This window comes from Lepeophtheirus salmonis, chromosome 6 (genome assembly GCF_016086655.4).
Source record: "Lepeophtheirus salmonis chromosome 6, UVic_Lsal_1.4, whole genome shotgun sequence".
Taxonomy (NCBI): Eukaryota; Metazoa; Arthropoda; class Copepoda; order Siphonostomatoida; family Caligidae; genus Lepeophtheirus; species Lepeophtheirus salmonis.
The window spans coordinates 21123891-21151089 of NC_052136.2; the positions used below are offsets into that span (position 1 = coordinate 21123891).

General features: G+C 29.0%; 1 protein-coding gene and 1 long non-coding RNA gene across 8 annotated transcripts; one reads left to right on the forward strand and one right to left on the reverse strand.

Moving 5' to 3' along the window:
• Positions 1-7701: 7701 nt before the first annotated feature.
• On the reverse strand, positions 7702-23575 carry Ubx (Ultrabithorax). 6 transcript variants are annotated; one of them, XM_040714812.2, is made up of 4 exons: positions 23284-23575; positions 13152-13256; positions 11608-12372; positions 7702-8373 (listed from the first exon to the last, which is right to left on the reverse strand). In XM_040714812.2, the coding sequence occupies exons 3-4, from the start codon at positions 12242-12244 to the stop codon at positions 8066-8068; spliced, it is 945 nt and encodes a 314-aa protein (XP_040570746.1). In that variant the 5' UTR covers positions 12245-12372; positions 13152-13256; positions 23284-23575; the 3' UTR covers positions 7702-8065. The 6 variants fall into 6 exon arrangements, with proteins under 6 accessions (XP_040570746.1, XP_071745322.1, XP_071745321.1 ...); XM_071889221.1 differs by having other exon boundaries at positions 11608-12389; positions 23284-23425; XM_071889220.1 differs by lacking the exon at positions 23284-23575 and adding an exon at positions 16169-16316 and having other exon boundaries at positions 11608-12389.
• LOC121119960 (uncharacterized) lies at positions 15804-18010 on the forward strand. Of its 2 annotated transcripts, none has more exons than XR_011780622.1 (2): positions 15804-16088; positions 16893-18010. It is a non-coding gene; the product is annotated as an uncharacterized lncRNA (long non-coding RNA). The 2 variants fall into 2 exon arrangements; XR_005864889.2 differs by having other exon boundaries at positions 15824-16149.
• Positions 23576-27199: the final 3624 nt, after the last annotated feature.

Genomic DNA, 27199 nt, shown 5'->3' on the forward strand with positions numbered 1-27199 from the left:
TCCGTGAATTACTGGGTGATTGTCGAGAGTTTTTTTATTAAAGGTTCGAGTCATATAATTTATAACTAAAATAATCAACACTAGTGGATAACTATAATATTTGATACATAAAGAACAGACGAGATGTTATTCTTTACTGGTATGATAAAATGTATTTGTAGTAGTGTATTGATTATATTTTTACTACATCGTTGTCGTTTTTTGTGCCATTGAAATGTTAATAACCAAGTTATAAACATGCTCGTGCTAACATTAGCAAATATATATGTACTTATTTATAGCAAACTTTGTTTTTAAATAGTTTTTTATTTTTGTGATGTTCTTACACCTTTAAAAAAATACAGAGAGGAAAATAATAAAAAGAATAACAATAAGAAAAACAAATGCGAAATGAAATTAAGTACCTACATGCCTTTTGCATGGTTTTAAGCATTAGTATATTAATTTTGACTTTGGCATTCAAGTGAATGAAGTAAAATATTGCAAAACACTTTTTTGTTTATCCCTTACGCATATTTGTTTGTAAAAAATAATAGGCTCTTACATAATAGGATTTAAAATCTGGTTGGTCCCTCCACAATCGAATGGATTTATTAGTGTTCGGACTGGAAATTGTTGACATGTCTGAGACCCAAATCATGGCTGTCAGACCGAACTATGATAGCTCTTTAAAAAAGTTTAGTCCAAATCGAGGGCTCATTTTAAATGTTGTCGAAACAGTATTATGGATGAATTATTACGGATCTTATGTGTATTTATTATTTCAAATACGATGCAATAACGTCGTATGAAGTTTAAAGTTTTTCATACTTGTACAACACGTAAAGTTTGGTAAGGAAGCAAATTGGTCTATAGCGTATTGTTACCATTATGGTATATTTTAGTACTTAATCCAAAAAGTAACATAAATGTCCAAAATTACTTGGTAATAGTTAGCCAATCATTCCCAACCATCAACTCATTGTAGAGAAATGTGCACAGCTTACGTACAAAAGCACTTTTGACTTCAGTACTTCAAAATTCTGATTAAAAAATGGAATTGAAAAAATCGACAGCTGACAATATAATCCAATGTAAGATTGTATGATATTCAGGTAACACACATTGTTAAAGAAGTTCAGTCTGGCTTTGATATTAGTATATCAAAACTAAACATAACTCAGGTTAGACACCCTTGACCGGTACAAGATCATTATATATATATATATTTTTTTTTGAACGCATTAATTCGGTCCTTTGAACAAGTTAGATGTATGCTATATACGTAAGAAAATTGATCTTGATCAGACTCTTTTGAGATTCCCTCCAGATCAACATTATAGACGAACTATTCATGGCGTCATATGTGATTTAATTATGAAAGTCGCCGAAATGACGTCATGTGAGGCTTAAAGTGTTTCATATAGCGTGCACAACGAACATAACTGGATAGGAGAGTAAATTGTCCATAGAGTGAGACTGATTAAATCGGTCAAAAATTTGTAAACTATTTAATTTTGTTCACGACCTGAGATTACGGCCTTGACTGAAATATCCGTCAAGAATTGTTTACTTTTTTGACCTAGCTACAAAAATCGCTCTCGGACCGAGTCTCCTCAATACTACTAACACTAATTTTTCTGACCGTCAATTTACGTACAATGTAATGAAGTCGTTAGATTCCCAACATGCAACGCTTTTAATCTGCATTCAAAATGATTGAGTCAAAATGAACAAGTATTTAATGTGGAAAGTCATTATGACCAAGTTAAATCCATTTCCACAGCAGGGTGAATAATACTCCCTCCGAATCTCCTGATTCATGAGCCTTCATGTCATTATCCAGGTATATAGCTATACACTTATATAAAGCATTGTTAAAGGATTTAGCAAGTTATATTAAGTACCTAGATTATTATATAATAAGAGGAAAAAAGTACAAAAAAACAACTTGAACAATAAATAACAAATACCTTGATTCTAATTAAAACTGCAATCAAATTGCCTACATAATACTTATAAACACATAAATACACATTATGCAACAAGAGCATATGTAATTAAAAACCCCATGGCTTCAATGATATTGAAAAATATCAATTAAAAAGTGTATACATAAGAACTTATGTATATACATAGAATGGTTTTTTATAAGAGTGAGTCTGAATAAGAACATTTATACACTTTGACGAATTATTCTCAACTTCTATCACCAAGGATTATTCTGATGAATCCTTTGGAGGGAACGCAAATTACACTTCAAATATCATAAATGTCTCGTCACAATGAGAAAATTAGAAATTTATATATGTTAGTTGAAAGAGGCTAAATTAGTCATATCATAAATAAGGGTTCTAAACCAGCGATTCCCAACCAAGGAAGAGACAAAACAAAGAGACAAGATACCTCACGTTAAAAGTAGGAAGTGTGTGAATAAAAAGTTTTTATTATACCTTTTAGCTATCATTCATTATTTTCTTAGTTTTATATTCTTCAATCTTAAATAGGAGTGAAGAAAATAAAGATATAGCAAGAACCATAGGACCTATTAATTGTTCCTTAAGACCTTTGAATGTCGTGAAAATTAGATTGGACTGATCAGAGTAAACAAACTAGAAAATTAGTCCTAGGACCGATCCAACACTAATATTTATGCAACCCACTTTTTCAGAATTTACAATTATTATATATTAGTAAAAACTTTTCTATCATTACAATTATTAGCCCCCCACTCTCAAAAACTGTGCACAGAGCTTGTCTAAGGCTCTGTGAGGTTATCAAGGTCATCAAGAAATGTGAATTTTCTAAAAAATATAAGAGCCAAATATTTGGACAAAATTACCTACCCCCTCAACCCCCAATATCCCTATAGTCAGCAATGATAGAAAGGTTAGTCATTACTGCTCTAAGCTATAGTTAATATTCCATCAATTCAATCCAGAAATTTGAATACATAGTCCATAATTGACAGAACCATGACTATGAAATATATGTTACGAAGTAACAAAATATATTGAAAGTTTATCTTTTATTTTTGTTCATAATTGTTTTTTTTATTAACTCACCACAGAATACCATCGTATTTCATAGATAAATACATAAACATCAACCGATATGACGTCATCAGCATAAGTTTTTATGTACGTTAATTTAATTAAACGCTCTGATAAGTCACAAGTTTAAGGTTCATAATGATTATATCTCCCTTTTCAAGAGTTAGTTGTCATAATTTATGGTTCTAAAATTTAAGTCATAAGTTGTCTACAATTTGGTAGGGAAATAATATTATAATTAAAATATTTAACCTCTTTTTTATACATATATGAAGAAAAAGATTTAAAAAAATGATTTTTTTTTTCAAGTCTATTCATAATTTATAGATGTTTAAAAATGAATTTTCCCCCCTTCCTACTACTCTTTACTTCGCAGAAGAAAGAGAGAGAGAGGGAGAATTAGGTCAATTCAATTGCAGTCTTTCAAATACGACTTACGACCGTTATATATGTATACATATAAAATGGACGTCGTGAGAAATCACCATCAAAATTCGACCCCTTTTCTTAAACATTTTCCTTCCGGCCATTTTTTCCCCTTCTTTTTCAATTGCAATGCAACTCGGGAGATTTATTGCAATTGCCCTTACTACCCCGTCTAAGGAAGAAAAAAAAAAGCACAACTAGAGGAAGAAATGAAGACGGAAAACAAAGGAATCGATTATATTATTCCTTTAAAAGAAAAAAATGGTACTTCAATATAGTGGCAATCGTTGGCTTCTTTCTCCTTAGTTAAAACAACTTATTTAATTACAACTCACAACAAGTCTATAGATGGTTCTTCTCTAAAATCGAGGTCTGCGGCTCATTTTTGAGTCCCTTTTGAAACTTTTTTCAGTCAGGGCACCTTTCAAAAGTGAATATAATCTAAAGGCACCCCAGTGTAATATTTGATTAAAAATCGCAGTGCATACCCAAAATGAATTTCCATAATTATAATTGACGTTGTATGTCCTCTTTTTAGGCTTTTTTTTTATCTACTCTATCGAAATTTAGTGCTGACTCAGAGCTGGTGAAACGAAGGCTCACATAAAGTAGGAGTAGGCTCCATTTCTCATTAAAATCATGTTTAATTCTTATGGGGATTTTCTATCTAGAAAACGATCAACGATGGGGTTACTTGTTTCTTGCTTTTTGTGAAATCATATATATTTTTGTGACATATGATAAATCTATATGCTATACACTACAGTCATGCCGACAGTAGTAGGCTAATGACTTAACCTGTTATTGACAATGGGAACTTGAGGCATATTTTTATGGTTAATTATATATTTTGCACTTATAGAATATATGAGTTTTATATTTTCATATTTAAAAAGAATATATTTATGTGTTCAAGTATATTTCTATATTAAATTCCACATTTTTTTTATTGATTTTTTTAAATAGGATGTCAAATTTTTTTGACAGCATCCTAGGAAGGTCAAGGGGTACACCTGTGTGTTGATATTTTCCTTCCTGCACAAAAACCTTTTCCTGCTTAGGACTATAGGCGTAATATGAAAGAGGTGCCAGGCCTCCTCAACATCAAGATTTACCATATGAATATATATATTTTATGTAAATAAATACAAATTGACTCAGTCCCTAATTCCTTAGTTAATAAAACTAATTGAATTTGACAAACTACCTACTGTTTTCAAGATACTAATATTTTCCCACCGATAATGATACCAAAAATAATATCGGTAATTTCAATATGTTTTTTTTTGCTAAACATATATATATATATAAGGACAGTTCACAAGTATTTATATAGTTGTTCAAAGGATAATTTTTGTTTTGGGTAGAAGGTATGAGAAGGCGTTAGCTGATAAATTTAAAGATTTTTTTTTTAAATAAGACCATTTTAATTATTGTTTTTAATTAATGTCAGGATTTTATGTTGTTTTTTTGCTGGGGGGAATACATTTGGGGATTACATTATCAGTGATCCAATATTTTTATGACGTAATGATGCTGCAAGTCATAACAGTTTCTTACCGATTTAGTACAAGGCGTTAAGATAAAATCAGTGCTTAAATTGGCTGAGTGAGCACTACAATGACATCATTGGGATGGAAATATGCCCTTCCCCCTTCAGCAGTCCAGATCTTAATCCGATTGATTCATTTGTCTAGGGCCACGTTGAATCTAAAAAAATTGACATATCAGCCTTCTAGGACTCTCTGATTGTCCTACATCAAGAAGAACATGTCCAATATGGCAAGGAACTACATCTTCAAAACCTTTTTCTCCTTCTGGGTACGTATGCAGGACTTGATTGATGTTGCAGGTGGATACATCTAATGAGCTTTTTTCAACATTCATAAGTACAATTCAAGCCAATTAGCACGTAAATTAGCCGAAATATGGGCTTTCAGTAACAATTTAAATATTTTTGAAAATTGCACAGATGTTTTCGTAACACACTACATATTACTGTTTTAAATACGAAATTACACCCAGTACCCTTATAATATCGGTCTACCGAACAATACTACTCTCAACAATTTACCAGTACGAAAAATAATAATTTTTTATTTATACCAAGTATAAGAATAGACTATGGAAAAAAAATGGACAAATTTCATTAGAAATAATATAATGCCAAAAGTCGTTTATTATTTTTAAAAAAATCTGTGACATTTTTTTTTACATTATAAAAACAATTACTCTCTTTTCTATTGAAGGTTCCTTTTCTTTTCTTTTAAGAAATATAAAAATATGTAATTTGTCAACATTAAAGTATATTTCTGTCAAAATAAAGTCTGAATTAAGTACATTGGTATACTTTGACGCATCATTATTTGCAAAATTTCTATGTATCTAAATTGTTCTGATTAATCCTTTGGAGGTTCCACAAATAGTACTTAAAATTGATTCTGGATTAGTTTTGTATAATTGGGCAAAAAATTATTTTCAATTTCTATGAACAATAGTTAACATAATTTATTTTATAAAGACATTGCAAATTACACTTAAAGTAACGAAATTCATCGGCACAGCATTGCTAGGAATTATAAATTGAGAGATTTGATTTAAAATGCCATATGATTATCAAATGAAGATTCTTTTATCTAGTTAGTATTCATGGATATATCAAGTTATCCTATAAATTTGAATACAAAGCCTATAACTAACCAAAATTACTCAATAAAATATTGAGCTGTAAAAAAATATATTTTGCACATTTCTCCTGTTGCTCCTGATTTTTGTTGAATATTTTTTTATGTTGACTTACCATTTACAGATTGGAGAACATAAACTTAGAGTAGCATGAATAAATTAAGAAAAACATGATTGTTATGGATTAGAAAAGAGAATTCTAAAATAATTTGTGATATGTTAGAATAATACATTTAGCTATATTTTTTATTCAAAATATCCTCCTTTACAAGCAATAACAGCCTTTACGCGTCGGTCTCTGCTGCCTCCTCGGTACTAACACCTGTTCAGAGAAGATCGCACAAGCCGTTGCCTGTTTTGTTGCCGCTTAGATATTTTTAAACTTTTGTGTTTTTTTTTTTAAATAACAGAGATAAAACCCCGATTAAATGCTATTCCAAATTTAAGTTCCCCATTCTAAATATATAACATATTATAAAATAAAATGGTTTGAGATTATACTTATTAAAATTTTATTAAATCAAAAAATTTCATAGTATAATTATTGGTATATAATAATAATGAAGACAAAATATTGGGTTGACAGAAATGAAAAAAAAACAAAAAAAAACGAAATTTGGCCTAAATAAGATTTGATGAATTCACAAGAAGAAGATGGGGAATAAGAGAATGGGGCTAACAAAAAAATGGGGAGCCAAAAGTGGTAGATTCATTAAGTAATTACGTATGTATTGGTGAGAGTGATTTATTATAATAATAATTAAAAGTAGGGAAACTCAAAAAAAAAAAAAAAAAAAAAGGTAAAGCTTGTTTAAAAGTGTTTTTAATATACTTTATTTGTTGAATATATATTACGTATAAAGTCAAAACCCAATCATTGTGAGACTTGATTGACTAGGTTACTGTTTGTTTCTCTATGATGGGAAGAATAAGAAGTAGAATAAGAAGAAGATAAAACAAAATAATTAATAATAATGTAATAAAAAAGGGGGGTCGGGGGATTCAGGGGGGGGGTACAATAATCAGTATAATTGTAATATAAAGTAAACAACACGATGATTGAAAATTCCTTAACTAATTTTACGAATAATAAAAAAAATTACGTATTTTGAAAATATTTTAAAGATTGTTTTTTTTTTTTTTTTACGTTTCAGAGAGTTTCTTGAAGGTTTTTATAAGATTTTTGCACATAAACGATTCATCAGTCTTGTTTTGAAAGAGTTTTTCCTTTCAAAAAAACACCTTTAGGTCTGAGGCAGCTAAAAGGAGAATCATTAACAATTCGAGAAACTACTCTAAACATTTTTTTTTTTGTTATATTTAATCTTTAAATTATTGTCATATTGAATTAATTAATAATTCAATACGAATTATAATAATAATTAAAAAAATGTAAATGATTATTTAATAATGTAGATATAGATATTTATGTATATATATAGATATATTCATTAAATTTATAAAAATAAAGACAAGTGTTTTGGTATTTATGTTATGTGAATTATAATTGTATATTTTGAAGAGATTGAGAGAGATTTGTTCGTCGTTCCCTACTGGATTTTTTTTTTTCATTTTCTTACATTCCTGTTGTGTTGTTTTATTTTACGTATAAATGGTTTTATGAATAACCAGTTGGTATTGTCAACATATATACGTTTCTTTCGTTCATCAATAGTCCTCATAATTTAATAACATTAAGCTTTCTATTCAAAGAGTTCAACTGAAATCAACTATTCATTGTATAATATTTTTTTTTTTTTTTTTACTTTCATAATATAATTGTTCTTGTGTTCTTGTTACGTATATCTTTTTTTCTCTGTAGTTTGTCTATCAACATTCATATATAATGTGAGTAAATAAAGAGTTTCGGCTACTTATTGGTGCGGCTTCATTCCATCCATCCTCTACATATTCGCAACTATTTAGCGCCCATCATCGTGATGATGCACTATTTGTTGTTGCTGTTTGACGGCCTGTGCTTGTTTCTCCTGTTCGTTAAGTTCTTTAATGGCCTGGATTTCCTTTTTGAGTTTCATTCGTCGATTCTGAAACCAGATTTTAATCTGCCTCTCTGTTAGACAGAGCTGATGAGCCATCTCTATCCGTCTTCTACGAGTGAGGTAGTGATTGGTGTGAAATTCCTTTTCCAGTTCCAAAGTTTGATAGCGGGTGTAGGTTTGACGCCCTCGGCGCCTCAATCCGTTTGCCCCTGTGAACAAATGGGTCCCACCTGGAAGAGAAAAAAGAAGGAAAAAGAAGGGGAAAAAGGCATTAATAAGGGCACAAACAAAAAATGTATGTAATAATAAACAAATGGGAATGCGTCATAAATGGCCATAAATAACATAAATCATTATCTAAGGACATGATTTAAGAAGAGAACTCCTACTAGCTTCATCAACTCTTTTATATATATATATCAACATACACACGAAATAAATAATTACTTGGATAATTTATTGTTCATTCAAGAAGAGAGCAAAAAAATAAAAATATCTCTCATGAATACATAATAATATAAAACACAACAGCTAACTTAATTAGAAGCATAAATCAAGTGACAATTTCACCAGACGACCTCTATCTTGTTACATTGTACATACATAAACTTGTTTGATACTATAAAATAACATTAGCACATCTTTGACCTGATGAAAACACTCAAACAATGAAATAAAAATCAGTAGCATTCATTGATGGATCAAGAAAGAGAGAAAGAGATCAAGTTCAAAAACTAATAAATTATCTTATTTGTATTTTAAATGGAACAACTCGTTTTTGACAAATTTTCTCTTTATATATATATGGACATATGTTTCCTCAACACAAAAGCAAGCAAGAATAACTTTTCTCGAAACTGAGAGTGGATTATATTAAAGGAAAGATAAATTGATTGTTTATATATAAAAGGGGCTTATATCGGGGTCAATATAAGCCTCTTAAATAAATAAAAATGTTCCAAGCCATAGCTAAAACACTTGTGTAGTTCCACTACTCATCCCACAAATTTGAATACAAAACCTACTTTAAAAAATCTACTTAAAATTATCTATGAAATAAATTGGGATTTATCTTTTTCTTTATTTTTGTTCAAGATTGTCTTTATATTGATGCACCTCATAAGAATTAAAATAATATATATTTTTTTAAAAGTAGAAGATTTTTCCATCTAATATTTTTTTGTATCAACTCGTTCCTATGTTTGTTTACCCAGAATGTACTTTTATTTCAAAACAGAATTAGAATATTTTGATCGCAGTAAGGCTGCATCTTGTTGTCAGTAACTTTTTCCCTATTTCTTTGTCAAATAAATCTAAGTCATGTCAAAGTTTTGCTCTTAAGCAGTAACAAAAAATTATTCTTTATATAATGTTTCTTATGCCTTTCTTTTCTTCTTAAATCTTTTTTTTAAAGATGTTGTTCTTGTCAACTCAAGAAAGAAGGCAAGGAAAGTCAGTTTAAGAATGAAAAAATACATATTATTCGACCCCTTTCGTCATGCCACTAAATAATATAATAGTTTGCACATATTTATAAACTGCTAATTATAATACTTTAATAATTAGAGATTTTAAAAGGGTCGAAATTCTTTTGAGCCAAAATAACTGAATATTTGGATGTATAGATTCGTAACCTAAATACTTTAGGTTTCATATTATTAATTATTCATCCCCTATTTGTCCATTCAAACGTATTAGCAACAAGGAAAGATCCTTAAATTTTTTATAGGATCAATTTCTGGTTAGGGTTGCGAGGAATGTTGAAATAGAGTAAATTTTAAGAAAGGAAAGAAACAGAACAATTAGTGCTTGCACTTTGATTAATTCTATTATCATTATTGCTTATTACTTATGTTCAATAACTAGTTGTTGACAGAATAAAATCAAAGAGCCAGATTGTAATTATGGGCCAGCTCATTCACTTCAATAAAAGTCAAACCTCAAATGTATTGTTTCTTAAAGTAACCAAAACATACTTTTAAATTTTCACGACTCTTATTAAAATATACATTTGGATTGACATTAGCAACAACTTAAACATTTCTAACCATACCTTCCCCCAAATCAAAATGCTTATAGGATATCTACATATACCCTTCTTGTAGAAACTAATTACGTTTTTACATTACCGTTAAATAATTTCCATGATAGCAGAAATTGATATAACTGAAAAATATATTGTTATTTGGATTTTGATACAAGTCATATTTACTTTTTGCATTACTGTTAAGAGAGTTTTGATGATGATAAAAAATAGAACTGGAATTGTATACTTGTCACTAATTATGTATTTTTGATTTATGCTTACAAAGATTTTGAGAATTTTCACATCTCTAATTATAGTAATGATAATAACTCTTTAACAAAAGTTAAACAGTTAAATGTTTGCCTCTTTAACTAGCTAAGTCATTGATGATGAGAGAATCCGCCATAAAATGCTGTACATACAATCGTATATATAACAAAACAGATGAAACATAATTCCTTCAACACTAGGTCTGACGCATCATTATAGAAGGTGATTATTCTCTTTTGGCGGGAATTTCCTTCTATAGATATATGTAGTTTTTGTTAACAACAATATTTATTACATAGTATACACTACTTATTTTATGGAACTCCCTTTAAAAAGTCATTAAAATTGTCAAAAATGGAAATCTATGATATCCCCCCCCCTCCCGTCTCACCTTATTCTTCTTTTTCTCTTTATCCTGTACCCACATAGCCTTACATACTTCCATTGTGTACTGTACTAGTAGGTATTGTCATAAACGGTTTAATGGAGCTGATAACGCATTAAAGTCGTCATGAATATTATATACGAAAAGACATTAAATAAAAAAACTGCAGTTACATCGAAAGGGGAGTAGTAGGGCTTATTAGAGTGAGAAAAGGGGGGCTTTGATGAGGATGGGGGGGGGGTGTATGATATCATCATGATGGGCTTGCATATATACATATAAATGCATAGCTCATGATGATATTATTAAAAATGCAATGGAATCCAGCTGGTCTCTTCTATCCTCAACATGTGGCTTTAAATTGTTTTTTTTGGGGGTAAAATAAGTTATTTTCTCCTTTGAACTATATATGTACATTCAAAAAAATAGCAATATTTTCTGTCAAGTCTTTAAAAGATGAATGGCTTTGAAAGGAATGAAATGAAGAAAGTGCTGTTATATGCAAGTATGATTGTGTGTGTACCCTTAAAAATGAGGTAGGCGGAGGAGAAGAAGAAGAAAGAGGGAAACTGTTGCTTCTTCCTTGCCTCACAAGGATACCCATGGAACAAGAAAAAGAAGAAAAACTAATCTCATTTATTGCTTTTTTTTTCCTCTCTCTCTCTTTCCTTCTCTCATTGATGAATGACCCTTGGTTCTCTCCTCTTATTAACGACTTTTTACTTTATATATCTTTTTATATAGGAATAGGTATTTTTAGGGGAGTTAATTTGACTTTCTTACCTGCAATTGCCATCCATGGATAAAATGTATGATTAGCAGAGGCTGCTTGTTGTAATTGAGGCTGTGAGGCTGCGACTTGACTTGCAGCACTCGAAAGACTACTACAGGAGTTCATCCATCTATCCCGTGCCGCAGCTGCATCAGCGGCACTTGGAGTATATCTTGACATATCTGGAGTACATGCAGAGGGTCTAACAGGGGTTGAGCCAGAGGTTGCCCAATTTGCTTCTTTAAGTCCACCATAGCCATTATTCGGAGTCCCATCCTTTCCTCCACTTCCTCCGGGATTTGAAGCTCCTCCAGATGACACGATGGCAGAACAGTCTGAATTGTTATTGCTTCCAGAGGATGTGGATGAAGATTTGACGTAGGAGGAGGTTGGAGCAGGATCTGAGGATCCGCCTCCACCACTTCCAAGTGGACTGTACAATGCCTTTGGTGAAGCTCCTCCTGGTCCAGGTGCTGAAGCTGTTCCTCCATCATAGGACTCTTGTGGGGGAGTCGGACGGGGTGGCTGATGTTGAGCGTAGGGAGATACTCCCATACCGGCCAAGCCGAGGGGGAAACGATAGGCCTGGTCTGGACCACCGGCTGCTTGGCCATAAAATCCACTCTGTTCAAAATATGTATTCATCATATTGTCCAGGAGCACTGATCACAGATATTTTTTTATGTATTTCTAAGAAGGAGATGAACAAGGATGTTGCTGATTCAGAAGAAGGTTCTTGCGTTCAAAATGTCCAGGGAGCTGAGACGACAAGGGCACTTAACAAAACAAAAAGCTGAATAAAGTCAAAAATCAAATAGATAACATAGCAATAACCGCAACAACATATGTAAATATGTCAACAACAACAAATCAAAAGAAGGTTCTTTCTTCTTTTTCTTCTTTTGTGTCAAGTCATAAAAAATTTCCTTTACTTTTTTTTATGATCTCTGACTTTTCCTTTATTCTCCTTATTTTATGATCTCCTTCAAGAACAACACCTCATTCCTTGATGATAAATTTGGGTGTTGATGAGGATATTGTATAGGTGGACAAAGTCCCCGGCAAAGGAAGATGAAAAAAAAAAATAAAAAGGAATGATTATTGTCCTCTGCCAACTTTTCAATTTGAATTGCCTTTCGTTCACTTTTAACCCTTTATAACTACTTATAAGCTATAAAGTACTTGGTGAAGGTACAAAAAATTGTTAACTGATGAGGATATTAAAGAGACAAAAAAAAAACACCTAAATTTGTGTTGTTGTTGACATTCACTCTATTCACAGTTTTACAATTCACTGTTGGACGTTTTGCAAGAAATATTCTAACTTCTATCAAAAAAAAAAAAAAAAAAAAAAAAAAATTGAAAAAAAAGAGTGCGCTCAAAATAGGGTAATTTTTTTGCCTACTGCATAAAAAAATATCAAAGCAAAATTAAGCGCACGCGCATCTCCTTGGCCGCGCGTGCGATCTTTCTTGGAAAATAAGAATAATTTTATTATTATTATTTGTTGTTGTTGTTGAATAATATAAAAAATGTTGTCGTGGCTCTTACTTACCATGAATCCAATCAGAAGGCTTCTTCAAATCCGTGCTTCTCAGCGATTTTGGAGAGTAAGGTTCTTTGGTGAATGATTCGTAGTAGTAATAGGGAAGCCAGGGATCTATAAAAAGAAGTCTGAAATCATTATATCAATAGTCGCATCATATGTAATATACAGAATGTTATTATAATTTGTAAGAAAAGGAGGAAATTCCTTCCTTCCCCTCTAGCGAGCATTCCTTGAACTACAAACACATTAAAGGAAAAACTGAAACGCGTACACGATAGGAGAAAAGTGGAATGCTCGCTACAGGGCTATTTATTTCCCTCTCTCTCTCTTTCTTTCTCCTATCCGCTACCGCCATTATACTAGCAATAACAATAAATAAAACAATAATAATCGGCCATATTTAGGCGCTAATGGCTTAATTTTATTATTATTGTTGGTACTTCTTCTTTCTAAGTGCATTTAGTAGATAATATTTTATTAAATATGTAAACACACCATTTTAACAAATTTTTATTATTTTTCCCCTTTTATTAGGAGCAGCAGAAGAAATGCACTTTTACACAAAAAAACTAGTAACTCAAAGTATTTTATTCTTGTAGGAGAATCCTTTGACCCACAAAAATAGGGAAAACCATAAAAATTGCGTCAAAGCATTGCAAAAGGGGGAGGGGGGTTTTATTACAGATTTATAGGGTCATTTATGAATAGAATAATGCTCTTCTTTTGACACGTATAATCTGATGTAAATAATTAATAATTATCTCAATATTACATTTGCATAAAAAAGTATTATCTTTTATTAAATTATTTCCCCCTATTTTTAAAATTCAAAGGTATTGCAAGCAAGGAGCACTTTAACTCTTATTATAGTGAACATTTACATTCTTCTTTAATTTACACTCACGAAAAATTTACTCATTTGTCACAGCCCTAATTATGAATGCTCTACACAATATTTATGAATCTTTGTTTTTCTTCATTTGAAGATTAGCAAAATGATAGGACTTTGTCCGTATGTTTCAAAAGGCAAAACATACTAAAATAACTTTAAAATACATCTCCCAAACTACTTTGTCCTCCCAAGACGAACAAGATCTCACAAATACAACTATGAACGACACAAACCTTATTTGTTGGTCCAAGCCATTGTAAAAAAACTGCAATCATAAAAATAGTTGTTGTTTTTTTACAATTTTATAACTCTTATCCTTTTTCCTTCAAAGAAAAAGGCAAGCAACAACAACGAAACGAGACAAGCCATTGTAAAAAGATCAATTTTTTTTTACTTTTTACTATATACTTTAAAAGGGTTGTAAAAATTGATAACTTTGAAGAAAAATAACAAAAACATTATTATCATTACTATTTTTAAGGCTGAAGCATGAAGCAACAAACCTTTTTGCCATTTCTGCTTACCATCTCATAGTGTTCACATCAACATTTGAAAGACAGTTGTTTGAGTTTAAAAACATTTAATATATATCAAAAAGATCTAAGGTAAGATATTTGTGTACTATTATAAAATTAGGAATTGTCAATTAGGGATATTATTTAAACGTAGAATTGCAAAAAAACTAAATGTAGATATTGAAAACATAAAATATTCGGTATGGATAATTAATAAACTAAATTTGATTTTAATTTGTCAATGGAGAATAGTTATTAATTACCGTTTCCAAAATATTTTAATTCTTAATTTTGTATAGCTTGTAGTACATAAAAATTATATATTTAAATATAAATTAAATTTGTCGATTGATTTATTTTTTATTTACTGTTTAGAAATATTAATTCCAAATTTCAGAAAATTATATATATGAATTAAATATTGTAATTAATTTCTTATTATTTTACTTTTCTAAATACTAAATTATAAACTAGTAGTAATTACAAATTATATATTGACGAAACTAAAGTATTCATTTATTAAGTTTAAGTAAAATTAAAACTTGTCAATACCTTTAATTTCTTATTGATTTAAAAATAATCCTCATTCTAAATTTGGAGAAGAAGTGATTTATAAATATTATTTGTGAATACAATACTCATATTTTAATCATATTTATATAAACATCATCAGTAATTAGCTCCAAAATTATTTTATTTATTTGTTAAATGAAATTTCAAATGTTTTTTCAATAGTAAATTTGTAAATTATTTTTTTCTATTGCTTTGACAAAATTATTCAATGCTGTCTTATTATTAAATCTTTTATTCAATAAATAATTAATATATAAATTTTTAAATAATTGAAAGTAAAATTATAAATCCAAGTATATATTTACTAGTTTCTCAGGTACATATAATGAGTCCTTACCTTTCCTTAAAGTCACTGACTATTACCGATCGTTATCATGATTTTTTATAATGATTATTATTGTTATTTTAGACAACACAATTATTAATATTTCAAATAAGAACAACACATATTTAACAACACTCTTTTAATGATTCAAGTCGAATTAAATATATAATATGTATTTATTCAGATCCTGAAAAAACCTCCGCTAAAAAAATATATATATATTTTCCGCCAAAACACTCTGAGAAAAGAAAAGAAAAAGAAGGAGGAGCGGCCCGAAAAGCGCAGGCCGGGAGAATTTCAAACACTTGAAAGGAAGAGAGAAGGAGGAAGGTAAAGAAAAACTAACAATTTCTGCTGATGTGAAGCCTTCTACGGCTGATGCTGGACTGAGGATCAGTCTCCTTGTGCTGTTATACTTATAAGAAAATGAGATCAAATGATCTCGGATAGGATCTTAAGTGAATTCCTATGGAATTCACATAAAATGTGGCTTTATAGTGTCGCTATTAGTAATGAAACAGCGTTATATATATTAGAAGAGCCTTCTTTTGAAACATGATCATCTAATAACACTATTCACGATGAATTCAAATATCTACAAACATAAGCACGAACTAAACAAAATAACAAAATATAGTGTAATTAATTTACTTCGTAATTTGAGCCAGTATTATAAGGGAAACAAATCGAATTAAAACCGTAAATAAACTCAACTAACCCTAATATTAGTCATGTTAAAAAAATATATAACTAAATATTCTACAGCAAAAAATGGGTATTTCAAACAGTGCTACATCACATAATACACAATCGTTAACCAATATCACTACTGTCCTTCCGCTCATAGAAGTTGTTTAAGTCAAACTAAAGTTGACTACAAGAGGGATAGGTTTCGTGAGCTGTTGTTTGGCTCTTTTCTTCTTCTTCTTTTTTGTTGCTCCAAAAGGAGAAGAAGAAGAAAAGAAAAAAAAAAACATTGGCATTTGCTAGTGAAACACGCCAAAATCACGGATTCCAGAACTATTTCGATGAGAACTAGGGCTACGACTTAATTAAACAACTCTCAAATAATCTTGATTTATCAATAAAGTTTGCTCTCCTATAAAATACACCCAAAAAAACCTCTTTAACAAACAAACTTTTTATCTTACAGAATGTATTTTTCTTTAAATATTTATGATCTTTTGCGAATATCATTTAGTCTCATCTGTATGAGAGGGGGTGAGAAAAAAGTTTTTGTCAAATATTGATAATAATTAAGAAGAGGGAACGCCATTCATTCTTTGCACACAAATATAAGGCATCAAATCAAAGATATTGAGGAATAAAACAACTCATAAAATATCAAATTAATCCCTGGGCATTTCTCATACATAAATCATTTTACTGAATCTCCAATTCGAAATAGAAGCTACTCTCAACTAACCATCATTTATTTACAGGTTACAAAGTCAAAGAAGAAACCTTTAGATTGTCAATGATCAAAGGGAGGAGAAAGCTTCCATGAGGAATCCATGTGCTTCTTTTAAATAATTACTGTAGGACAAATCACGACTTTCTATGTAATATGTACGTATAATATTGGATACTTTGCAAATCTCTCTCTCGAAATAGACCGTGCAAAGCTCTCCGCCTTCTTTGTCTAAATACTTATAACTCATCCATGACACTTTCTTTGGCAATAATGCCTCATTTGTGTACTTCAATGTGTTTGATTCTCTTTCTACTTTATCATTGTTTATAATTTGGGAAATATGTTGCAAGCTATCGCTTTTGAAATTCATAATAAATTCATCAATTGACCCTCCCTGAAATCTTGCAAAATATTTGTATATATATACTTTTATGTTCATATATAAATCAGGCAAAAAGCATTTTGTATATACATATTATAAAAATGTCCAAACATGGACATCATCAAAATCATAAATTGTCCATAAACTTGCGGACAGTAGTCATAGCAGTATTGCCAAAAAAACCTATATTTTTAGACCTTAAAGAATAGCCCCACCCACTTTGCTCAAAATTTAATTGCAATTTTTGTCGTCTATCTATTAGAAAAAATGATTAGGTTAATATCTTATATCATGATGTTTCTTTTATTATCAATTATTATTACCTATATAGAAATAGGGAAATACTCTTCATATAAAGCTTTATATTTTATGAGTATCATCGTGCCCATAAATCTAAATCTTATGGTTTTTTTGATGAATTTATAATCAGCAATTAGTTAACCTTTTAGAAACCAATTTTCCAAATTTGGGATTTTTTTTTAAATTCAAAAATAGTCAAAAAACTTAATTTTATTGTTATATGTTTGCTATTAATATGTATATACACGTAAATTATCAATATAAATTGATACTAGTCAACTATCAAGACATTTATATCTTGCACAAAATAAAACAAAAAATTTATACTTTAAGAATAAGAATAAACCTTTGTCATCAACTTTTGACCAAAAGTATTAACTAATTAAAAAACATGAAATATATTTTAACTATAGAACAGTCAAATATATGCATTTCGAAAATAAATGCTTAATTTATGAGAATAATTTGTTGGATTTATTATACTTCATTACTGCTTTCAAGTGATCAACGTTTTTATTTTGAAAACATGAAAATTCGGATTTTCATAATTTGAAAATAGGCCAAAGTGTTTGTAAAAGTTTTACGAAAAAAAGTTTTTTACTTTAAATAGCCGTCACTTAAAAATTAAGGACTTTTTTTTAAGCGATTTAAAACGAGTTTTTACCTAAAGTTTTCAACAACATATATTTATTGTGAACAAAAAACTAGAAATGAAGACAATTCCAATTTATTTTTTTGATTACTTTATACATCTAGTATTATCATTGTATAAATTAAGATCCCCAGAATTGTAACTGTTGTTTAAAACCTTTCTTTGATTTAAGATACTTGTAAAGGCTCTGAAATGACCTTTCAAATAAAAACTATAAAGTTCTCAAATTTAAAAATGTAATAATCCATTTACGGGACACCCAAAGTGTTACCAAGGAAAATGTGTTTATAGAAATTGACAATTGTAATGTACACTGAAGTTTAAGAAAAGTAATTGTAGCTTGCTTTTGTTTTGACGGCCCACATATATACAAATCTAAAATAGTCTTACTACTGTCCATTTAAACAATATTTACTATCATTAGAGTATGTTCATAAATACTATAAATTTTTTTACAGGCACTCAAACAAACAAAATACAATAGATTTTTGTGTACCTTGAATATATTTTTTGAGGAGGAAGAGGTTGGTAATAAATGATTAAATATAATCAATATGACCGATTGTTTATAATGGCATTTCATCAATTCCGTCCCCCCCCCCTTTCCTCCTATCAATAAAGCCTCCCCCAAAAAGTTGTTTGAGAGAGTACGAAAAAGTACTAAAATCTTTTATGTGAAATATATATTTTTTTAATGTGACAAGGATTGCAAATAAAATATACATAAAAACAGTTGTTTTAATGAAATATTTACAATCTTTTTTACGTTCATTTTTATGATTATTGCGGATTTTCTAGCTAATTTTATGATAGATAAAGCACCTCAAGAGTGAACATAGTCTCTGTCGAAATTTAGTATATAATAATGAACACACTTATCATGCTGTATTTTTATTTATTATTTCGTGTTTCCTTTTTAAATTCCGGATATCGGATTACCAAAGGAGAAACGTATAAATTGATTATTAATTAAAAAATATACTTATACAAAATAATAGTTAAGTTATGAATGTTAAAAAAAGACTAGCATACAAATGTTACTGAAATGTTGAACTAAGCACTAATTTTGCCTGTAGTATATTGTATGGCCATGTACATAATAATATCTTGTAGTCTGTGTAAGGTAATATTCGTGACTTTACGGAATATTAAATATATTTTCTAACACAACCTCCCTTGATTTCTTCTTCTTATTTATTCAATAACTCGATAAGGGAGTCACAAAATATGTCGATAAAGAACAAATGTTAATATGCCACAGCAAAATATTGCACAACAAACTTTATCATACATTTCCAAGTATGTTATACATTAAACTGTCCTGTTTTCAGGGTGATATTGGCCCCTTCTTAACAAATAACTTTTCTGCAGAAGACCATATACATGTGGATTTTGCAGAAGGCATGAGTGTGCCAACCCCCTAACCCTCAAGATATATTTTATCATTAGTATGCAGATTAATAAAGTTTATCCCCCTTTTATAAATTTTAAACTTCAGCAATGCTAATCAATGAAATGCGGACTTTGGTAAACTGTGTATGGCCTCTCACGAAATTTTTGGTATGGACCAAGTCATTTCAATTTTTAAATAATGGAATTTTTGCCTCTTAATTAACCACTTCTACGGCACAAATTGCCTGAGAGGCCTCAAACTTCCTCAAATGCAATTTTGGTGATTGCCCATATTGTAATAAGGTCCTCATGTTCGAGAAAAAACATCAACCGAACACGGGACAGTCTAATACATGGAAATATCATAAAGTAAATGAATGAGTTATAATTACGTGTTTACTAGTAGTAAGAGATAAAAAATAGACTTTTTGCAGCTACTGTGTCGCGCAACCTAAGTCATAAATTAATGTAGATATACGCTATTTTTTATAAATGTTTAGGTTGCTCTTAGTTTTTTCTCCTTTATAAAACCTGTTTTATTTCAATTTATTTGATTATGTGAATAAATTATACATTTTTTACGATAAGCTCGTGACACCACAATAGGTACTAATTGACCATTTCAGCCAAAAAGTATTAAAATATCTACAATAAAGAGAAATTGGCAGGAACTATAGTACAAGAGATGTTTAATTTGTGATCATTTTATAACATGTTAATATGATAATTTTACTAACTTTTTTATTATTTATTACAGGGAATGTGTGATGGTGAAGATTGAATTTCGTTCAAATTTATGACATTATGATCTCTGCATGAAGATATTATTTTATTTTTATTTTTTATAGATGATAGTCCTTTAGAATACTTCTTTAAAAAAGTTTATAAAACGTCATTTCGTTATGAATATTTGGATTTCACATAATACATTAAATTGAAACCCTTGATAGAACTACTTTATCAGTCCGAATTTTATTTGTCCTAAAATTATCTAATGTGAATTATTCATAAATTTCATTTCATTTTTTGTATAAAATTATGTACAAATTGGACTAAATGTGAATAAGGAAACAGACTCAATGTTATTAAATTATCATCAATAACTTAAAATACGAGTACCTAGGGGTGTCCGGAAGATTATATTTTGTGGTGGCCTTTTTTTAAAATAGAAAAAAACTTTATGGTAAAATTTTTAGGTCTAATTTTTTTTAGAAAAAGTCTAAAGTTGACAAAATGAGCTTTTTTAAGTTGAAAAAAAAAATATTTTCGAGGCTCTTTATATTTAATTTTTTTCTGAAAAGCAATAATTTTATATAGTGTTCTGTATAAAAAAAATATTTCAGGGTGACTCCAACCCTCCAGCCCACCCCCTGTGGATGCCCCTGGTACTCCAGCATATGAGTTTTTTTTAAATAAATAAAAATTGCATTTAAATACTACTTTTTTTGAATTGCGACCTCCGTCCAGGGAACGAAACAAACACGTATATAAGATATTACTGTAGCTCAGACTACGTATTGTGAATATTCTGTAGTATAACTTCCCTTGTTCAATTTGGACAAAAAATGATGAGTTGAATGGGTTGAAACACAGTTTCCTTACTTTTTAATATATCTCAAATAACAAAATTTTGTATCAATTCTATTTGTGACTTAATATATTGAAAATAATTAATAATTATAATTTAATAAGAAATTATTTTTATAAGCCAAGTTATGAACGCTGACAAAACGTACCCAAGGGATTCGTTCTTACTCAAATATTGTTCATAAATCAATGTATTATAAATATACAAGTTGATTTTAGCATTTAGTATAACTTTGCTTGAGTTTATAACTCTTTATGTATTTTAAAACATATGAAATTTGGTTGAACATATAATTCAATAGTTTGTATAAAGGACATAAATATATGGTTGTTTAAATTTGCAAATTGTATTAAAAAAAGTTTTTACTCTAATTATTGTCATATATTTTTTACTTGAATATTTTATTTAACTTAGTAATAATAATATATGTATGTCATCAATTTATTTTTTTATCCATAAGAAATTAGTAGTTAATCTTAATCAAGGTATATTGTGAATTTGATGAAATTAATTTATGTATTTTTTAAAAGTATATTATTTACCTATTTATATTGCTATAAATTTAATTATCATCTTTTAAAAATAAATGAAGATCTTATCATTTCTAATTTAACAAAAAAAAACCACAATTTTTCGTTAAAAAAACCTTAAAAAATAATTAGTTATTTTTTTAGGAAGAAAATAAAAACTATGAGTAAATTTTTTGTACGAAAAAAAAAATAGCAACATGGTTTTGCACTCTTAAAATCCCTTGAAGCTATAATGATAATGATAAAAAATAACAATAATTGCTCAAATATCTCAATAATTCCGCCTTAAAATGTCTCAATTTTAAATTACTTCTTTTTTTTTTTTTTAAGAAACGATTTTTGTTTTCCAAGAACACTGCTGACCAATTTGAATATATTGTATTTAAATTACGTTTATGGTTTTTTGTTTTTTTTTTCTTTTAGTTATTGTTGTTTTTCTTTTTGAGCATACCCATTCTGAATAGTGAATACATATTACATTTAAATGTAAGTAAGTACCTTAAAATAAACCCCACCCCAACAGACAAAGGCGTATCCTATGAAATGGGCACTATGTTTTTATTTAAATTTATTGTTATTTGAATCTGATTAAAATTGTTTCATATGAATGGTGGGGATTTGGTTGAGGTACATTTGATTAAATAAAATAAAAGGTTTTGATAAGGAGCGTCCTTATACCATGGTTTTCTATGGTGAGATTTGTTTTATATCCAACTTAATTTGATTATTGAATAATTATAAGATATATGTGGTTCATGTACAAGTTGCAATTTTGTACAATCTATAGCTTGTATGTATAAGCAAGCTCTACATGTTGCAATAATCAAAAATTAGATGAATAATTTAAAGTTATGAAGTAATTGATTATTTATTAGATAGTTCATATAATAATGGTGCAATTACTGAATTTTATACTAAAAAATACTAATTAATTATAAGCATTCCGTGGCACATTGAAATGTGCGAATGTCCACATTGGTTATATTACTTGTAAAAACCATAATGAAGGCATAATTTTAATAGATCAACATGAAAAAAATGATAATTTCAATTAATAGTTATTAATTGAAATGACTGGGTAAGTAATAGTGAAATAAAAAGTAATGAGACATAAGAATGATAACATATTGTAAACTTAGCGAAAAATTAACTTATACAAGAGGTTGTGTTGATTATTATAACGTACGATATTTCCGAATATTTATTTTGTAATAAAAAACTTAATTAGTTAAATAATAAAACTATTGCTGTTAATTAATTATTCTTGCAATTAAGAACAAAACCATTACCTCATACAATACAATAACAAATAACTTAAGCATATAAAAATATATATTGTCATAATCGTAAAGCTATCATAAAAAAATACAAGATTACTCCTTCAGTTTCTAAAAATATAAATTATATATAAACTTTTAAACTTATATATTGTTGTTTAATGTAATTTCTTTCATACTATATTATATTATATAATTAAATCATAATTAATATATTTAATAACTATAATAAAATTGAGTTGCCTCTAATAAATAACTACTAAATATATTAATAACAATTAGTAATAGATTTTATTACCTTATAGTGTTTCCAATAGACAATGAAGTAAGACTAGAAACCACACATTTTTATTTTTTATTTTTATTATTTTATTATTATTTCTGCTTTTTATTTTTCAGTCATATGTGTGTGTGTATTATACGAGGGGTAGTCGTGGGCTGCTGCTCCTAGAGTGTGCGCTTTCGGTTTCTTTAACGAAATAAATAGAAGAAGAAGAATAATCAGGCCTACTATAACTAACTTTATTTTTTTCTTTCTTTCTTCCAGAAAATCTTTAGTCGTTCCTTCTACAATGTTCAACTATAAGTATGTAGTATGTTTACCGATATTCTCCTCCCTCTTCTCCCGGGTTCTTCTCTCTCTCTCTCTCTCTCTCCTGCTTCTTCTAGTATGAGGTTTTGAAACTCAAATGAAGTTACTTTCTTTAGTCTCTATTGGTGGAAATATGTAGTTGTTCATTTCACAAGAGGGAGAGACGATAGAAAAAGAAAGAAGAGCAGGGGAGAGCTCTCCTTGGGCTTGTGATATCATAATTTTATATTATCACAATATCGGAATGTAAATATCACTGAGAAGAAGTACATAGTTGTTGCTAGTAGAGTATCACACGCCACCCGCATATTTTGATGATACAGTCATAAATATTACATCAATTTATAATATTCATTAATAAATATTAATTATTCGATTATTATTATGATCATTTTGATAATTGCTTCAACTAATATACCTAATATCAGAGCCCTTCCATACATAACCGAAAGCCAATGCTAACTTCGTTATTTATGATCAGATTAAGTGCCTTCGTCAACGAACATTTTTGCCACAATGCTATGAAAACACATCTGACTCAAACAAATCCTTTCTTGGCAAAATGAAGACGAGAATAAATGTGTGGAAGACACTGTAGAATGATCCCTCTCAATTAGAGTTACATTGCCAACTGAGGCTCTCTTTCTCACACACACATACCTACCTTCTGTCACAATAAAAATACCACACACATAGAGTAATCATTTGTCATTATCGTTCCGTCCGATCTTATGGAAGGCATGTTTTGGTTAACATTTTATTGTCATTAAACTTTATGATCAGATAATAAAACATTAATATGTATGTATATATCAAGTGTTTCTAGTTCATAATCATATGTATATATGAAAATTTATAACTTTATTTCAAAATAAACTTCCGTGACTATCTATGTAATAGTAAGGAATATGTGAGATTTGGCTCTAAACATTGTAATAGAATTTGAAAATGATTTAGTGGTAGTAGAATGGTCAAAAAAATATTTTAAGGGTTCACGGATAAATCTATACTATTTGACAATACGTCACTTTGTCCATTACTTGGTAATCAATTAAATGCTGTTGCTGAATGAGTATTCGTCAAATTAACTAAGTGAGACACTATGCAGTGCTATTATAAATATATCTACCATATACAAGGCTTCTTTAATCTGCATTTTCTATTTAATAGAAAATTAATAAATAATCAGCCAACTAACAACAGATTAATTGTATTTCAGTACATTCCCGTTAAAAAAATAGTTTAATTGACATATGTATTTTATTATATATTTGAGCCTATAAGGCCTTGCATGAAAATGTTTGGTCATAATTTTCTGATCCTTTATTCAAATAAAAATCCTTGTTTTTTTAAAAGAACAAAAAATATTTTTGATTCATTTTGGAAATTGATCAAATAGGAAGGTTTTTGACATTTTGATTTAAAATTGGTATGATTGTCTAACTGTTCTTGCTGATGTTAATATTTAAAAAAAATAATGATTTTATACAGATAGTAAATTGGTAGCAAGATTTTGTAGTTTTCCCTATTAAATAATTATTTATTTGCTGTCTATCAAACTGCTCAAATTGAGGATTGCAAAACTCATGAATGAAAAAAAAATTATGTATAATATTGGTTGGTTAAGGGAGTTCTTTAATCCATTGAACATTCATATCATGCGCAGAACGTCAACACAAAAACAAACTGACATGATTTTTTCAAAAGTGAGCCTGGATTGTATTGGTTTTTCAATCAAATTATTTTACAATTTTATAAAAATATTTAAAGGGCACCGCAAATTGCAAATACAAGGGGTAAAACATTTCTCCAATAATTACATTTGGAAGCTAATATTGGAGCTAAACAAAGCCTCAAATTAAATAAAGGTTCTGGGCTATATCTAATATTCCTGTGCATTTCAATCCATCCTAGAAATGAGAATGTAAAGGATAAATTTTACTGAATTAAGTCCATTAAATATTGATGCGTTTATACATATGACTCGCAGAGGGTGCTTACGTTGTAGGGCTGAATAAAGGAAATAGACACATATAATGAAGATAGAGGAAAACGACAGAGAGAGGGATGTAGAAAGAGACAGAGAGAAGGATAGAGGTATAGAAAGATAAAATGGAAATTAGGCTTTTTTTCGGTCTAAAATATACTTTTAAGGACATTGGAGGACCAAAAAATATCATAGGAACATACTTAATTATTTTATACGTCTACTTGCCAAATTTTAGACTGATCTCTACAACTTTTTTGGATTTCATTTATGGTAACAACCAAAAACAGACTTATACATATAAGAATATGTAAAACAATAGATTGGGGAATTTTTTTAAAGATTGATTTTGTTGTGATGCACCACATGTTTACAATTCCTTGTTTTTGTATAAGTTGAATTGTGAAGTTTATGTATGTTTATTTTGTTTTTTGAAAGATTTATGAACAAAATGCCAACATTGAAACATTCAATATGTCAAGATAACTCTTCAAAAATACTAGGATGACACTGTTTTATGAGAAGTAAACTTCTTCTTATTTTTTTCATTCAATATAAATATCTTTTCAAGTACATATGTACAAAGTTCATTTGGAGAACGAAACAATTGGGTTTATTTATGGCTACTCCATTCAGGGGTGGTATTTAAAAATATGTGATCCATTAACACAAAAACAATCTTGATTTAAAATCAACAAGATGAAAATAATACTATTTATAATTTTCACTTCAAATATAGTAGAGCCGAATATTTCATAAACATATTTTGCTCAATAAATAGCTTTATATTCAAATTTATGAAATAAGATGAGATATCCAAGAATTTTGACTAGAGTTTAGAACCTTCATTTAATTTATGAAAATTAATTTGTCTCCAATATGCCCTTTTTATAATTATTTTTTAATGACTATGAATTTTTGGCTACCTTAAGTGCAATTTGCGGCACTTCCAAAGGATTAATCACAATAGTTAACTCTTGAAGAAAACTAATGTAATTCAGAGTCAATTTTGAGAAAAATCACTCTAGTGCCCTTTGTGTTGACGAACCACGTATAACTAAGCTAAACAATAAGTCGGTTGGTTCAATGTAAAGTTCTTGGAACTTGGTGAATAAACAATGAATTTCTACTATTATATTAGGGAATTCAAGTTACTTTCAATTTTTAAATCATTTTGTTTATCATATAATAAAACAATTTATGATAATCAAATATAGATTCCCTAAAACGATTAACTAATACACTATTAATGAGTTGAATTACTAATGCTCTCAGCGTAGTGGCCATCAGGATTATTGATTCCTCTTTTCATATTGAAATCAAGAAATGGTATATTAACTCTTTGGTCAAAGTTAATTCAAAATTCTTCTTTAAATTTGTAAATTGTCATCAGAGATATTATGCCAAATTGTTAAATAAAAATTTCCAATTTTTCCAGTTGAAAAATTAGAAGTTAAAATATAATATTAAGGTGTAGTAAAAATAAATCTGTTAGTATTAATAAATTTTTATCTATTTAACAATCAAAACAATGCTTACCTGATGGTCAGACTTGACAAGTTCACCTTTTTCATCAACATTTTTCACAATTGACCTCCCAGAGTGTGATGCATCTTTGACATCGGAATTACTGGA

Excerpts from the sequence above, each read along its gene's own strand:
- Ubx (XM_040714812.2), bottom strand. The coding sequence starts at position 12,244 with ATGATGAATACATATTTTGAACAGAGTGGATTTTATGGCCAAGCAGCC. Across the intron at positions 8,374-11,607 it reads TCCATGGATGGCAATTGCAG|GTGGGACCCATTTGTTCACA; the intron begins GTAAGAAAGTCA and ends TTTCTCTTCCAG.